At 39.3% G+C, this 16,290-nt stretch overlaps 1 protein-coding gene across 1 annotated transcript in view; it reads left to right on the top strand.

Annotated features, from left to right (window-relative positions):
- Positions 1–16,290, top strand: part of MAPKAP1 (MAPK associated protein 1) — a 161,329-nt gene that overhangs the window by 133,210 nt on the left and 11,829 nt on the right. Inside the window, exons 9-10 of the mRNA XM_065418804.1 lie at positions 6,434–6,574; positions 13,085–13,222. Coding sequence (XP_065274876.1) covers positions 6,434–6,574; positions 13,085–13,222 — 279 coding nt within the window. The remainder of the gene's footprint in view (positions 1–6,433; positions 6,575–13,084; positions 13,223–16,290) is intronic.

Below are 16,290 nucleotides of genomic sequence, written 5' to 3' on the forward strand. Positions count from 1 at the left end.
AGCTAATGCCTCGTGTTTTGAGTCGGACTCCATGCTTTGTTCCTGGAGGCCTTGTAGGCACATCACTAGAAATGTCTAGACATGTGCCTCCATTCTGATGTTTCTTTTACTGTTTTATCTTTTTCACCATTTGAAAATCAGTTCTTCTGATGATATACCTCATTCATTGCCTGAACTAAGTGCAGTTATAATGCTAGTGAGAGTGATCTTCCCAAAATAATTTCAGCTTTGCACATGAACAAAAACCTTACTTCTGTACTGATCTGTGGTGTAGGTGTTGTCCCTGCATTCTCCCTGGTGTTGTGGCACTGCACTGAGCAGCTCTGCCTCAGTTTCCCCAGTAGAGTCTTCAGCACTCTTTCGTTATGGAGGTGGCTTAGCTCTCTGGCCTAGTCACCGAGAGAGTTCAACCCCCTGCTGGGGTGATGGAGTCCTCAGGTGAAAATCCAATATAAACACAAACCAAAAGAACCTTTGGCCGTGTTGGGCTCTGTTTTCAGTCCCTTTCCTTTCTTGTGGACCCTAGCTGCATCAGCTTGTCTTAATGCCCATCAGTGGGTTCCTGGTAATAAATCAGATAGTCTGTATCATGCCTAGTTTCCACCGCAGCATGGAGACCTCAGCCTCCAGTCAGCTCCTGGGCCCAGCCAGGCTTCTCTCACACCATCACACCAGTCTGCTCTTCTTCATGGTCCTCCCCAGCTGAGCTGTGCTCCCTCTTCTTCCAGGCCAGACACCTGGCACAGGTATAGCGGCGCTCCTAGGCACTAGTGCCCTACAAATAATGAGAAGAATGAACCCAGCTCATAAGAGATTATCTGAGGTCTGTCTCATAGACCTCATGGTTCTTCCTGAGGGGAAAAGCCACCTTCAGGGCTCTCAGATACACAACCCCTAAGGCAATGGTGGAATTTTTTCTTCTCTCAGGTATATAATTTGTGTTTGTTATTGTGATATTTGGCCTGGCTCCTAAGAAGCAACAGACCCCTTTTTGTCTGGGTCATAAATAACTGCGTCCCCACCATGGGTGTGTCAGATCAGAATGACATGCCTCTTATTTCTTTCTAGAAACCATGATCAGGAGATGGGCATCTGACCTCCCTGGAGCCTGTTTCCTCACATCTCCTGTTGTCAAGCACATAGTGAAAATATATTTGTTTTACTTCATACAGTTCTCATCTTTCTTGATGCTATGTTTCTGCAATACATGGTCTTAAAAGCTTTTCTCACTTTTGATTTCTGCCTCTTTCGCACAGGAAATCCCTGTATCATTTGTAGGAACCTAACTTTACAGAGCAACATGATGGTGTTTTGCCTCTAGTTAAATAGATAATGAAAGAGCACAAAATGCCAAGGTAGTTGTGAACTTAACACCTTTGATCTTTAGTAGCCACTTTTTGGAATAGTATCTTTTCCCCCAATGAGATACTTGGGCTTCATCTATACTGCACTTTCTGAATAAAAAACACCCCGACTGACAAAAGTTTTACTGACGAAAAGCACTGGCGTGGACAGAGTTTGCCGGCAGGATCCTGCCAACAAAGCTACCGCCCCATGTTGGGGGTGGCTTTATTTTGTTGACCCGAGAGCTCTCGCATGCCAACAAAGAGCGGCTATACAGCATGCCTTATGGCAGCACAGCTTTGCTGCTGTAAGGTGCTCAGTGTAGACATAGTCTTGGTCTCTGACTTCAGAACTGCTGAACGGACTCTTGGTCTAGGCCTGGAGTGTCCACTTGAGCTGATTGCTTTGCCAAGTAGATGCTTTTACATTCAAAAACTACATTGTGATCTCCATTTCAAACACCCAACAGGCCTGTAAATATTTGACAGGTTTACTCACAGCTGCTTATGTGTGGCAAGTATCTCCTATGATGGTGTCTCCAGTCAGCGCTTGGAGATGATTCTTTCCTCTGTTGTTGAATTATTTTGGTCTCCTCAACATTCTGATAAAGCTGCAGGTATAGGAGCAATATGCCAAGTTCTATAGTCAGGATTTTTCTGGGCAGGGAATTTCTCTCTGCTGTTACTGATATTACTGCTATTATCCATTGCACCCTCAGGGGTCCTAATGTCTTGCCATCTTTAGATAGATGATCTGTTCTGATGGTGGAATTCCTGGCTTCTCTCCCACGATCAGCAACTAGAGAAATTCGACAAACCTTAAACTGTCCTCTTCACATAGCCAAATAAAACAAGATTAGTAGAGGTTGTTCTGTTTTACAGAGGATCTGAAATATTTCCAATATAAAATCCCCCAGTTTAATCATTTAAACTTTGTCAAATAATTCAGATTTTAAATTCTAATGAAAACGTTATCCCTGAATCTGATTTTGGTTGTGGCTACTAGTTAATCAGTCAAAGAATTAATAACACTACTAACATGCCCTTCTATACAGACTTTTCATCTGAGGATCTGATATATGAGTAAGTTCAGCCTCATAATACCCCTCTGAGATAGACACTTCTTCTATCCATTTTACAAATGAGTAAACACAGATTGAGAGGCTATGACTTGTGGAAAGCCACCCATTGAAACTGGGAACAGAAGATTAATACTCTACAAGGCTGTATTGTGAGTCGTAATTATAGAATCCTAGAAATGTCGGGCTGGAAAGGACCTTGAGAGGCCATCTAGTCCATTCCCCTGCGCCGAGCAGGACCAAGTAAACCCAGACCATCCCCGACAGGTGTTTGTCTAACCTGTTCTTAAAAACCATCAGTGATCGGGATTCCACAACCGCCCTTGGTAACCTTTCCTGTGCTTAACTATCCTTATAATTACAAAGTTTTTCCTAATATCTAATGTAAATTTCCCTTGCTGCATATCATGCCAATTGCTTCTTGTCCTACTTTCAGTGGACATAAAGAACAATTGAAACAGTCTTCTTTAAAACACCTCTTAACATGTTTTTGAAGACTATCATCAGGTCCCCCCGCAGTCTTCTTTCTCATGTCTAAACATGCCCAGTTTTTTTAACCTTAATTAGTTAATATTTATAAAGTACTTTAAGAAACCTTTGATTAAAGACTCTAGAGGAGATCAGTGTTTTATTTTTGTTACTACAAAATTTCTGACTAGGTATCAGATTGATTTGGCTATTAGTCCACACATTTTACCTTTAGTATAACATCATCCTCATGAACCAATTATTTGAAGTATTAAACTTAGGGGAACATAGGACTGTCTTCACCCACCACCAAAATGCAGCCACCTCTTGGGTAGAACATAACAAATAGCTAACTGTGAATTGTAAAATTACCCAACAACTTAGGTTAGATAGTGCAGCCCTTTGAGGTAATGCTGTACCTGTCTAAAAACTGCAGTAGGCAAAAGGTTAGTTACCACCCCAGGTGCAGTCCAGACCTAACAAGAAATACGACAAGGACACTGGGTTAACACCTCTACACCTTCCAGGAAGAGCCACAGGTGGTCAGGATCTGCGCTTTATTCATTCCGAATGAAGAATGCCAGTACTGAATCACCAGCACAATTTCCTATGCCCTCTAAGTATTCCTTGGAGAGTTCTTATTCCAGTACTCACCCAGGCAGGCCATGCTTAGCTAGAAATCTGATACAAGGTGATATGGCTGCAGGCTATATTATACGTGACCACAGAATAGCAATACAGTATTCTGCGGATTGTATCATAACACTGCACACAGTTTGATGGTTGAAACAGCGCAGTGTTAAAGCACAGTTGGGTAATTGAAGGAATGCATGGCAGCCCTACATTGGCATTTCAGTAGGTTTATGTGTTGAACTCAGTCCTTTAACTTCTATTCCTAGTCAGTTTTCTTTTGATCCTAAGGCAACCCATTCCATTATAGTCCTTGCTTTCCTTCCAGGCACCTCTATGCCACAGTGTTTCAAAATGCTTTTAAGTGCACCAAAAGTTTGACATATCTCAGTGTATCTTTGAAATACTGCGCCATGAGTGTTTGACATGATACATTATGATAATCCATAGAATAGAGACATTAACACAAGGGTCTTTGACAAAATACATTGTAATGGCTCTGAAGGAGCCATTACAATTTATCTTGTCATTCTGTAGTGTGGAGTGGTTACAATGTTCAGATGGGTATGCACAAATTCACATGCTCATATTCACCATTTTATTGGAGCTAAAAAAAATATCCAAATAGGATGGTCCAGTTTGCAGATTTTAAAAAACCCTTTAGATTGTAATGCCAAGTAGCTGTTTTGTGTGTTGCTGAGGCACACACAAGTCTAATCCTTTCTCTCATGGGGAAAATAGTTGGAAAGGTGGTTGTTAGGCTGATATCTTTGGAACATGGTTTTTCCACTGTATACTTTTAAGCATTTAGCTGTAGGCACTTAAGTTCTCTGAACACAGAGGTGAGCATGTGTACTGTAGACGAGAAAATCTGGGTGTGAATTCATAAACTGAAAGGGGAAATTTTTTGCAAGTGGGAAAAATTGAGTGTTGAGGTTTTTATTGTTTCCCTCTAAGTTTACACTGCTCCTCTCCACGGCTGTGATAGCAGCACCTGCGGAGACAAATAGGATGCAGTTCTGCAACTCCAAATTATCTCTATTAAAAGGACGCCTGCTTCTGCATCAGCAGTGTGTATTTGACTCAAGTGCCAGGGCTTTCCTCTCCCTGGTAGCTGTTGTCCTTTCTAAAAAGCAAGTACTCCACTTGTTACCAGACTCCAGATATGGAAACTCTCTGTAGTTTCACTATAAGTTGAAATCCTCAAATGGGATATAAATTTACACCACCAGAGTGTAGAAGGTCAATGCAGGAAGCATTAGTGTGTTGAGCCAGATCCAACCACGTAAGTCTTGAACAATATTAATCTATAGAAAATGACAAGCCTTTTGCTGGTTATACTATATTGTTAAGACCTCTACTAAAATTCTATTGTCTCATCTGCCCATTATTAAAATTTCAGCAAAATATAAGTTTTCATTAATCTCCCACAGCAAATTTAGGACTGTGAACTGGCAGTTGTTTCAGCTTTTAGGACTACATTAGCTGGTGTATTAAACAAAATGTGTCATTCTTCAGTATCTTCTGCAAGAAGTTAAATCAATTTTCAACCATATTTATGCACCACTTTCTCTAAAAGCATCTGAATTATCATTTACAGCTAAGATGAAATTACTCTGTAAAAATTGTCCCATTATAGTAATTTTTAAATTTATATTAATCCGACATCATCAAATGTAAAAATCTTAATGTTTTTTTCCCCCCAGTAATTGGCATTTTGGCTTAATGAGATGTTACCTTTTCTAAAGCTAGTACCTACAGTAGTAATAAGAATACTAATCAGTAGTGTATGCTTTTTATCTTAGAGCTGAGTATAAGAAACAAGATACCACTCACGTTGTTAAGAATAATAAAGTTTTAGTAGGTGAGGGAGGAAATATAAAGATGTTAATGCTACAGTTAAATCCCACTATGGGGAAAAATATAGTAAAAAAGAGATATTGATAGATACATCCAAATGCTTGTTGTATCTATAAGTCACTGGTAAAATACGATAACGCCAGACCTGGCTGGTAATTTTTCAATGAAACATATTTTTTTGAAAAATGCTGATTTGCTTAAATCAAAAATTCTTATGGGGAAAGGATCGGTTTTGATAAATTCCTCAACTCTCACAAATTTTGGGGAAAAAAATAAAGCTTGTCAGAATGTCCCGTTTTGACATTTTTGATAGAAATTAAGTGGTCAAAATCAAAATAAAATGTTTCAGAATTATCTAAACAATACATTTTAATTGACCCAAACTGAATTTTTTTTTAAAGATTTTCAAATTATGAACAATTTTGAAATGTTGACATTTTGTCCCAATTCAGGTGGGGGAAACATTTCTGAAATCTTGAATGTATTCATAGGATGGGAAAATAGTTTCTTGCCCACCTCTAGATAAGAGCTACTTCAGCCATCGCCATTTAGCAGAGCTCCTACTAGCTTAATCATTGAACTCTCTCTTTTGGCAAAACTGTTCTTGGAACTACAGCTGACTCGTGCAGAGTCTCTGTAGTTACTGCACACAGGGCATTCACAAAGTGACTCCAACCAGTCGCTGTGGGATATCTGCGAGTTAGCAAAGTCTGTTCTAGGATATGGCCACATCTCACTAGAATCCAGCATCAGGATTTTCCACAGATTTTATGTGGCACCCTGATGTTTTTTTAATATCTTAAGCTTGTAGTGAATGAAGAATTTTGCTTTAGATTTAACACTAAGAATTTCCTTCTAACCTCTGATGCGTAGGCACTGATATTGTGAATTTCCTTTAATAAAATAAAAAAAAAACCACCAGCTGGCATGATTGCCTACGACTGACCAAACAATACATTTGTAATTGCAAAAGAGACAATAATATTTGTATTCTAATTTAATTATATGTGCCACATTTTAAGCCTTTTATTTATGTATGTATTTTTTTGGCAGGTTCAAGAGGAGAAGAGATCTCCGAGGAAGATCCTCAGATCGATATAGCTACAGTTCAAGATATGCTTAGTAGCCACCATTACAAGTCCTTCAAAGTCAGCATGATCCATAGGCTTCGGTTCACAACTGATGTTCAGTTAGGTAAATCAATTTATACTGTAAGGCCAAGGAAAGTAGAGCAGTTCAAAACTTCAGCCACCTCAAATAGTTATCTGTCCACATAGGTGCATTAAAAATGCCCAATCACCACATTGTCTAATTGACCATACAATATAGTGTTTAATATTGCTACTAATTGTTTACTGTCAAGAAGATCAAGTTGACATAAAACCCACATAAACTGTGTAAAATGGAATTAAATTATAGGTTTTTGATCTTTCTTCCCCGCTTGTCAATCTGTGCTTCAGAGAAGTACAGTAAAAGGCATCTCTTCTCTCAAAATAAATATGAACTATATCTCATTTCTTAGCACATCAGTTGACAATATTTAAGTATTTGTGTTATCTTCAATCAGCTAGCACATATTCCCTGTCTAAGAAGACCATTATTTAGTGACTCTTTTGTCTGTGCTTTCCAAAGCAAAGGTTTTTGCTGACTAAACATGCAGATTAATTGTCTTTTCTTAAAACCAGTCCATGCTAAATTAGGGAAGTTTTTTATTAAGCCAGTAGATTTTAATGGTGTTAATGGAATGGTGAAGTGGAACAAAATCTAGCTAGTGTTCTGCAAGGGGTTTAACATTAGCCTTTCAAGCTTTCTCAATGTTCTGCAAAACCTGAAGGCTAAAAGATGACAGGATTTTAATAAAAAAGCTATTTACTAATTTTTAACAATAATAGGGCTTTTATAGTCTCTGGTTTAAATTGTGGAAATTTGATTTAATGATGCATGGATAAGTGAACTATAATACTCTCGCAAATACTTTATATTAAAAATGATTCAGTACAAAAATATTTAATGCTGAAATGCTTACAAAATATTTTTCTGTATTATTTAGTAGAATAGTTACAAATTTGAAAATTTCTTTATTATTTACTACCGTTAGTCTCTTTGTTACTCCAATTCTGAACACGTAAAAAAAAATGATATTCCCCTGCAAATATGTACATTGGAAGCTTTTTCAGTTTATTTTGAACTGTCTTGTTAGGGAAGGATTTATATGCTGGTGTTGAAGTAGGACAGTGTTAGGCATGTTTTCTGCTCTTGAGTAAACTATCTGGGTGTGATAGTTTGCTTTCAGTGAAGTTTGACTCACTGTGTCTGGAAGCTGTCAGAAATGAGAGCTTGAAAAGGTCATGACAGATCACTAAAGATAAATGGTTAAGGGAGAATAGCTGTTACAGGAAACGAATGGCTAAACTTGTTTCGTAGTAAAGGGGCTGACCCCATCCACCAGTGTATGGACCATAAACTTTCCTTACTCACCTTCTGTAGCACCCTGTGCATGTGTCTATTTTTGATGGCTGCACAAATTGCAGTGGGTTTTTATATTCTAATTACGTACAAAACAAAAAACAAAAACCCAGTGAGGTGTTCAAGGTATGAACAAATGGAAAATATCAAAAACTCCCAAGTAAGGTCATAAGAACTATATGTATGTGGAATTTCTCCTACTGGAGCCTTTTCTGTTATTCATGTATCAGTGCTTTCAAAAGTAAACATTAAGGGTCAGTGCTGTTTAGAACTAATGGGAGTTAAATGTGTTAATCCTCTTGCTGTGTGGTGGCAGAATAGACTCCATTGAATGTGAAATGTCAGAGCCAATACATATATTAGTTTGTATTTATGGATTTTAGGGTTTTCAGTGCCAAATAGCATGTGGATGGTCAGCATTTTCATTCATCAGTCATATTATATATTAGCAGTAGTTAAGTGACAGTTTTCCTGGAAAAACCTGTTTCCTGAGGGTACTGAGAACCTGAAGTCATTAGATGACTTCGTTTATTGATTGTATTGATTACTCTCAGTGTACTGCAGGAATATACATGCTGGCCAGGAAACATTGGACTGTACAGTGACCACACTTAAAAACATCCTTCAGGATTGAGTAGGAGTACCGATTCCACCAGTACTCCCATTTTAAGTATAGGAAATCTCCCTCAAACTGGTAGAACCTTTCTAAAGGGAAGGATATTTTTATGTGCAACAGGGCCCCAACAGTAATGAAAAAAAATCTTAGCACAATTTTACATTTGTTCTGTTAAATATGCTAAAGATAGCAAATGTCCCTTTTGTTGGCTGGTTGGTTGGTTTTAGATAATAGTGTAAGTGTCCCCGTAGGTTTTTCTCCCAAATGGTGGGAGACCCTGGCCTCGCCCAGTTATGTTCACTGGGTGATTTAGACACCGGCCCCAGTTACTTATTTCTTACGTGGGGGATCTCACCCTTTGGGGTTTTCTTAAGTCTCTTCTGATGGGGGAATCAAAAGGAAAGGTAAATGTCCCAGCACACTCAAAAATAGTTTTTTTCCCCAGAGCCAGCTCAAAGGGAAAAAGGCCAACAGTGCCATCTTACTCCGGGGCTGTCTGTGTAGCAGTTTTCAAGGAGTCTTTCTGGCTGGGCTGTTGAATCAGGTTTGCTCTGTCAGGCCTACCCTGGGGGATCGCTGCACTCCGGGAGGAGTAGGGCAGAGATGTCCTGGGCGGGAGTCCCTCCTGTGGCTTCAGGAGTCACTTCAGCACTTTCCTGCTCAGGGTGATCTCTTCCTCCAGCTGACTGCAGTTTCCTCCCTTTTAAAGGCCTCCTCCCTACCATCCCTGGTTAACAGGGTCAGAGGGGCAGGGCTAGCCACGCACACACGGCCTGTCTGGCACCTTCCTTAGCAATGTGGGGTCTATACACCCTGTCACAAATAGGTTTTATGCGTTTGCATATAGTGTAATAGATGCTCTGCTGAAAGAGTTTATGCGGGCAGGGGACTGGACTCGATGACCTCTCGAGGTCCCTTCCAGTCCTTGAATCTATGAAATTTGGCTATGGAGTAATGCCCCTGTCTAAATTTGCATAGCTTTATATTTGTAATAATGTACTTGTCAATAAGTCCATTTTTTTACTATAACTGCCTGTACAAAGCCACCAGTAAGGAAATAAACATTTTAAAGGAGCAGTTTTGATTATGTAAAGCAGGGTGGCTAATGGTGATACTATAAGTCAGTGGTTCTCAACCAGGGGTCTGGGGAGCCACGAGCAGGTTTCAGGGGGGCCGCCAATCAGGGCCAGCATTAGACTCGCAGTGGCCCAGGGCAGAAAGTCGAAGCCCCACTGCATGGGGCTGAAGCCCAGGGCCCTGAGCCCTGCCACCCGGGGCAGAAGCCAAAGCCTGAGCAATGTAGCTTTGCGGGGGCCCCCTGTGGCTTGGGGCCACGGGCATTTGCCCTGCTTGCTATCCGTAATGCCAGCCCTGACTTTTACATACAGAAAAACAGGTCTTGTGGCACAGGTGGGCCATGGAGTTTTTATAGCATGTTGGGGGGGCCTCAGAAAGAAAACGGTTGAGAACCCTGCTATAAGCTACATTTTGTAAGTGTCTGTGTATTCTTTCCTTTGATTTTCTGAGAAACACTGCACCTTGTAAGGCCGGTGAGAGAATCTGGTTCTGGATTTATCCAGAGAGCTGAGAGGAATGCCCAGGAATGTATACACCTGCCTGTAATTCTTATTGATGCTAAAAGGAGTTATATAAATATAGAGGGAAGAAATGACCACTCTGTGGCTGACTTTTTATTAGAGCTGAAAGCTTTAGTCACAGCAGTCACAGGGTCTGGGGTTTTATGATTAACTTGTGCCACATTATAATGCACATGTACTGTATTGTCAACATTTCTACTCAGTTTCCAGCGTGCAGTAAGGAAAAGATGTATTTATTTGTGCACTATGTTATCAAAACTAAAGGAGGCATATTGATTTGAAAAATTATTGCTGGCAAAGTATGTTATTAAAATGGCCCATTCCAGACCCTAGCAAAGACGGTAGTGCTGGGTTGTTGTATCTGTACCATTTGTTTTGCTAAAATAGGTGCATTAAAGAAAATTGGAAAGGAATAATACATTTAACTTGATTGTGAATGTGACTAATTCAGACAGTAAAGCAGAAACTGCATAAGCTTTATGAACTAGCTAATACTCCTCAGATTTTGGGTTCAAATACATGCATATTGGAGCACACTAACACACAAAAAGACAGCATTGACAAAGAATGTGCTCCTGTGGATGTGTGCAGGCTAAAGCAAATGATGCCGAGATACAGAAATAATAGATGAAGTATACAGCAACAATTTGCAGATAAAAATAATAGAAGTTAAAGTGTATTTTACATGATAAAGGAAAGATGAAAGAGGAGGAAAGTCTGTTACATCTGAGATGGTTACAAAATCCATGCGTTGTGAAGTAGCCTCTGTTGAAAAGATTGATGCAATGGGGAGTGACCTTGGCTTGGAGCAGGAGCTGGTGATGTATGTATGAGCATCTCTCTGCTAAATGGACCCAGATTTGTAGCACTAATATACATGGAAGCCCAGAACCAAACTCGGTATGGCAATAAATCAGCAGCCACTTTGGGTGTCATTTCTGGTTTATATTCCACTATTGTTCTATCACTTTAATTCATGTCACTATCATCTGTTCATCTGGAACAGTTTTATATAATTTTCCAGTGGCGTTACCTGACAAATCCGATCAAATTAACAAGGTACATTAACAATATTGACTGACTGTGTGAATTCTGGAGTTGCAGGACCATAGAATGAAATTTTTAAAAGCTGTTTCCAGTGGCGATGATATTTTGTTTGCTTTAGGCAGGGAGGAAGAAAAGGATTATTTCCACATAAAGGATTTGTACATTTATTTTGTAGAACTTGTCTTGACTTTTTCAAGCATAAAAATAAAAACTCTCATCAACAACTTCAAATATAATTTTCTTTGAGAGGCAGAAAATGTCTAGATTTTGGCCAATTATTGATTACACTGAAATAAAAAATAAAACTGGGTTATAAAATTTTTCTAGAGTGAAATCTTCTAATAAAGTGGATCTCCTGATATAGCTTCAGTCTGCTCAAATTATCTAGGTCTAACACTTCTAGCATCAATTAAATTCTTGACACTCTGCCTAATTGAAATATGGTATCTCTGATGTGAGGGATGTTTAAGGACAAATTGATGCATTTGCTGAATCAAAAAGTAAAAATTGTAGCATTCTGTAAACCATATTGTAATGACCAGGGTTAAAACGAAGGTTACTTTACATTTTGTGCAAAGGACCGTAGCAACATGCATGCTCTGTGCATCTGCCTTTTGCTGTCTGTGCATTTTGGTTTTATAATTGAATAAAGTACAAATGAAATGGATTTTTAAGTATCAATTGGGGTTTCATTTTTGAGAGGGGAAAGGTAGAGGTTTTAGATAGATAGTTTTAACCTAGCATCATATTTTTCTTTTATTATCTCCTGTTTAAATAAGTTTTCCTTACACTCCAGCCAAACCTGGCATAGCATTTTCCAAAGTATCTAAACCAAAGGCCTTAGAAGGGAAACGTTTATCTCTGCTAGTTTTCCAGAGAAGCAGCAGCAACATGTTATTATTTTAAATACTTTTTATACGCTTGCTCCATTTTCCCTATTTCATTGTGACCTTGACCTGTAACTCATGACCTAAAAATGTAATTACTTTTAAGGCTCCACACAGGTCTCCCTATGAAAGGGATACAGAGAGGCTTGTTCAGTCATGTCAACAGAGACTTGTAATTGTAAACTAAACAATGAGCTCCTGTACTCTTCAGTGCAGCACAGCAAGGCTGTTGCTTTGTAATACTGTGATAAAGACTGCCATAAATTACAGTGTGTATTGCAGGGTAGATTCCAGCACAGCGTTAACTCTCCTTGCTCCTTCTTTCACAAGTTCAGAAATAAAATTTGAAGTGATAATATCGTTAACATTTTCTACAGTCACTCTCAGGATTTGTCTAGTATAGGATTCTCTGCTCCATGTTCTTCCCCTGAGTGTTACTGTGCTGTGTGTGCATCCAGGTTCACCTAGACACATAGTAGTGTAGTATGCAGCCATCTGGGGAAGCCCATGCCCATAAACGGGCAAATTCTGTGCCAGGAACTACAGAATCCATTACTTGCTTTCAAAGTTACCTAATTAGGGTTGGCTCTAAATTGCTAGAAGTGTAAAAATGCACACAATCTCCAGAACTGGACATCCTCCTTTGGAAGAATCTGTTTGGATAGCAAACAAATACTACCAATGGATGTTGTCATCTGAGATAGTAAATATATATATATATATTTACTATTTACTAAAATAGTGGTGATTTAAAAAAAAACAACACAGGAGGTGCGTCTTTCTGTAAACCTTATAATCCATTTAGCAGCCACTCTCAGAACAGCTGTGCTTACATATTTGTGAAATGTGTTTCCTGACACTTCTTTTTTTGCTATAGTGCTTTTTTAGCAAGCTAGGAGGGCAACATACAGGTTATGTATACAGTTTGATAATTACTTTGCTTTTGGCTTCAAACACTCCTGCTCTTTTGAAAAGCCCAAAAGGACAATATACTTTGATCCTACGTACGATTTACAAAGTGTGTCAAATGGTTGATATGAAATCACTTACACAATCCACTGTTGTGCTTTTTATTCCCTCTGATTCTCAGGTATCTCTGGAGACAAGGTAGAGATAGACCCTGTTACTAATCAGAAGGCCAGCACTAAGTTTTGGATTAAGCAGAAACCCATTTCGATCGATTCTGAACTCCTCTGCGCCTGTGACCTTGCGGAAGAAAAAAGCCCAAGTGAGTAGTGCTTTTTATTTATGTTCTCTGCTCTCTCCCTCTCTCCCGCTGTATGTGCTAGGTGCCAAGAGAATATATTGCCACCATGTCCTTTTCTTTCCATAGGTGTGTTTTATTCATTATATGAAATTTCTTTATATCGGACTTGGTTGTATTATAGTAGAGGGTGTTATGTACAGATATCATTTTAACAAGGGCCTTTCAGTGCTACCTTACTGTAGACTGAAGGTCTGACCCCGTTTAAGTATTTCTTGTCCTGGCATCAGTATCCACCAATAGTGTTCCATCAGGAAATTGCTATTTCCTGTGATCCAAGGTTTAACCCCTTGGCTGTGATACATTTCCCAACATTATTGCACTTGCTTTTGAACTTTTATTGTAGCAGCCCTGTGGGTAGCAGCTTGAATGAATTTAAAGAACACATGTTCTTAGAGGTAGATTTTAATCTCAAATGTACACAGCATATCAGCACATCCCAAAATAGCTGCAGCCCTGGGGTCAGTACAGTTGAGATCATGACCTGACTCAGAGAATTCAGTTTCAGCAAAACAGTGGCCATATTTAAGAACCAGGGCAGTAAGTGATTTCTTTGGTAACTGGAAAGCATGCAGTAGGACACCAGTGTTTCACCAGACAGCAAAGTGAGGTCTGGGTTGAGCTTAAGGCCTGAATGTTTTGGTTGAATGCTGCATTGTAGTATTTGTACCATCGATTATTAAAAGAACTAACAGGACAACAAGCTGTTTGTGCACAGGCGAAAAATAGATAGTTGATAGTGACCCCAAATCATAGCGATGCAAAACAACAAAGAAGTTATATATATTATAGATGTTATTACATACATGTTTTGTTTGATGGTAGTAAAAGACCCTTAGTGTAGCAGTGAGATAGAGAAAACAAAACGTGCACTTACTAGGGTAATGAGTTTGTCACATTACTTTGGAGGGATGAGATTGTGGGTGCACAGCTTTTATTAAAGATTATGCTAATATTCTCCTTGGAATCGCCACTTCATTCGCCTCCCCTGTTTCTGTATCTCTGGTCAAGCCAATCGTTCTCCCCCATCCCTCCAGCAAGTTGTCACTGTACTCAGTGTGTGTGTGATCCTGAGGTACAGCTTCCTTAGTGGCCAGGCAGTCTGAAATTGCCTCGCCTTCTCTTCACCAGTCAGCCACAGGTGTGACAAAATGTGCGATTCTTGACAAAATCCTTGAAGGCTTGACTTTCAGCCAGGTGTCAACCCAGCTTCATAAATACACTTGTGGGTTTGCAGCCACAATTTCCGTGGCAAAAAACTGTGGTTTCAAAATTGTGCACACACCCAAAAACAGGCTGTATCTCAAAATCCAGTCCTGAAAGTCTAGGTTTTTGTCACAGAAGTCATGGCCTTGATACCACACTAGCCTAGCAGGCGTCATATGTCCCTAAACTCGTTTGCATCCAAAAGATCTCCATCTGGTCTGCAGTTGGAATGATGGGGGGAGTCTATTGGGACTGTCAGCACCGCAGAGGTAGCACTTGTGCCCAACTACAACAAGCTGCAACTCCTTCCAGAGAAGTAAGGAGCCAGCAAGCAGATGTCTTGGAGTGGTGGACATTGGGCTGCGGATGGGAGATAGCAAATATACCTTTGCAATATTGGAGATTTTGATTCTCTCCCTTCACATCACAATCCCTACAATTTCCATATTAAAATAGATTTTATCTACTTTTAAAGGGTGAAAATAATTCTTTTTCTTCTTCCTGAAATCTGCACCTCTACCAGGTCCAGTAAAGATGCCCCGGAATGCATTATTTTAGGGCAATACAAGAGACTTGTGGTGTGACATCCCAGGATGATACATTCTGGGGCACTTTTAGTGGCAGATCAGTATCTATTGAATTTTAAAAGAACAAAAGTTATTTTAGCAGAGTAAAGGAATGAAACTCACTATATTTCCTAAGTTTTGCCTGTGATTTTTATCAGCATAGTGATATATGTTTGTAGCAGAGTTTACATCAAAAATTATTCTTGGGGCTTTCCTTGAATGAATTATTACAACGAAAGAGGCTGAGAAAAGATAAGGTTTTTGAGTTCTGCAATATATTTTGTTTCCGTGTTTTTATCTCTTGTAACACAAGCGTGCTCCATCTGGTCTTTCAGAAGCACACTGCAACATGTAACAGTGGCTGTACAGTGCCCTACCGTTATACTGTGTGAAAACATACCGGATGTTTTGTTAAACTGACTGCTCTTTGTAGACATTAGCAGTTGGATTATAATGAAGTTGTTCACTGCACTGCTAGACTTACTTGTCATAGCTCTGAACAGAAAGTGATGTTTTTCAAAACTATGGCCAGTTTTTCATGTTAATGTGAGTGCTACAGTCAAAGCAGTTTGGTCATTGTGATCAGTGTGACTGAAGATGTATGCAAAAATTTCCCAAAAGTATGCAGGTAACTAACATGGCTACGGTTACTGGGTCTTGCAGAGTATGGAGACCCTAGGGTTTCCAGAGAGAATTCTTTGAAAAGATGTCTAAATAGCAATGGGGTATAAAGGGGGTGGGGGGGACAGTATAGCTTCCTTTCCTTTAAACTCAAATGTCTCGCTGTAAAGTAAGTTCATGCAGTGAAGATTTATAGCCATACCCCTGTGAGTGGTAAAGGACGTGGAACTTTGCAACTTTAGAGATCAAGTTTTTGAATATTTACAGATGAATTTTGGGAGTTGGGGTAAGGAGTTGAAACTTCTCTTATCACAAGTTCACAAAACTTAGGGCTGCATCTAACTAAAGTCAATGTGCAAAATATATCGAATTGTTTTGAAATAGCTTCAATTTCTAGTTTGCTGAGTATGTCTGAGAATTGTTGTGTGCCCTTGTACTAGGCCAGCATTAGTGTCTTATTTCTGAATTAAAATTAAGTCAGGCCTCATGAATTCAAACAGGGAGAAGAGGTAATGGCCTTACTAGTTAAACCCAGTACCATTCGAATCTGCAAACACTGTATAAAGTGCTTGTTTAAATCAAGTTCAGTCTGATTATCACAAAAGATTCTGCAGGTTTTGAATCTTGAAAGGAAGCACC

The sequence above is a fragment of the Emys orbicularis genome, chromosome 18, assembly GCF_028017835.1.
Source record: "Emys orbicularis isolate rEmyOrb1 chromosome 18, rEmyOrb1.hap1, whole genome shotgun sequence".
In the NCBI taxonomy this organism is placed as follows: domain Eukaryota; kingdom Metazoa; phylum Chordata; order Testudines; family Emydidae; genus Emys; species Emys orbicularis.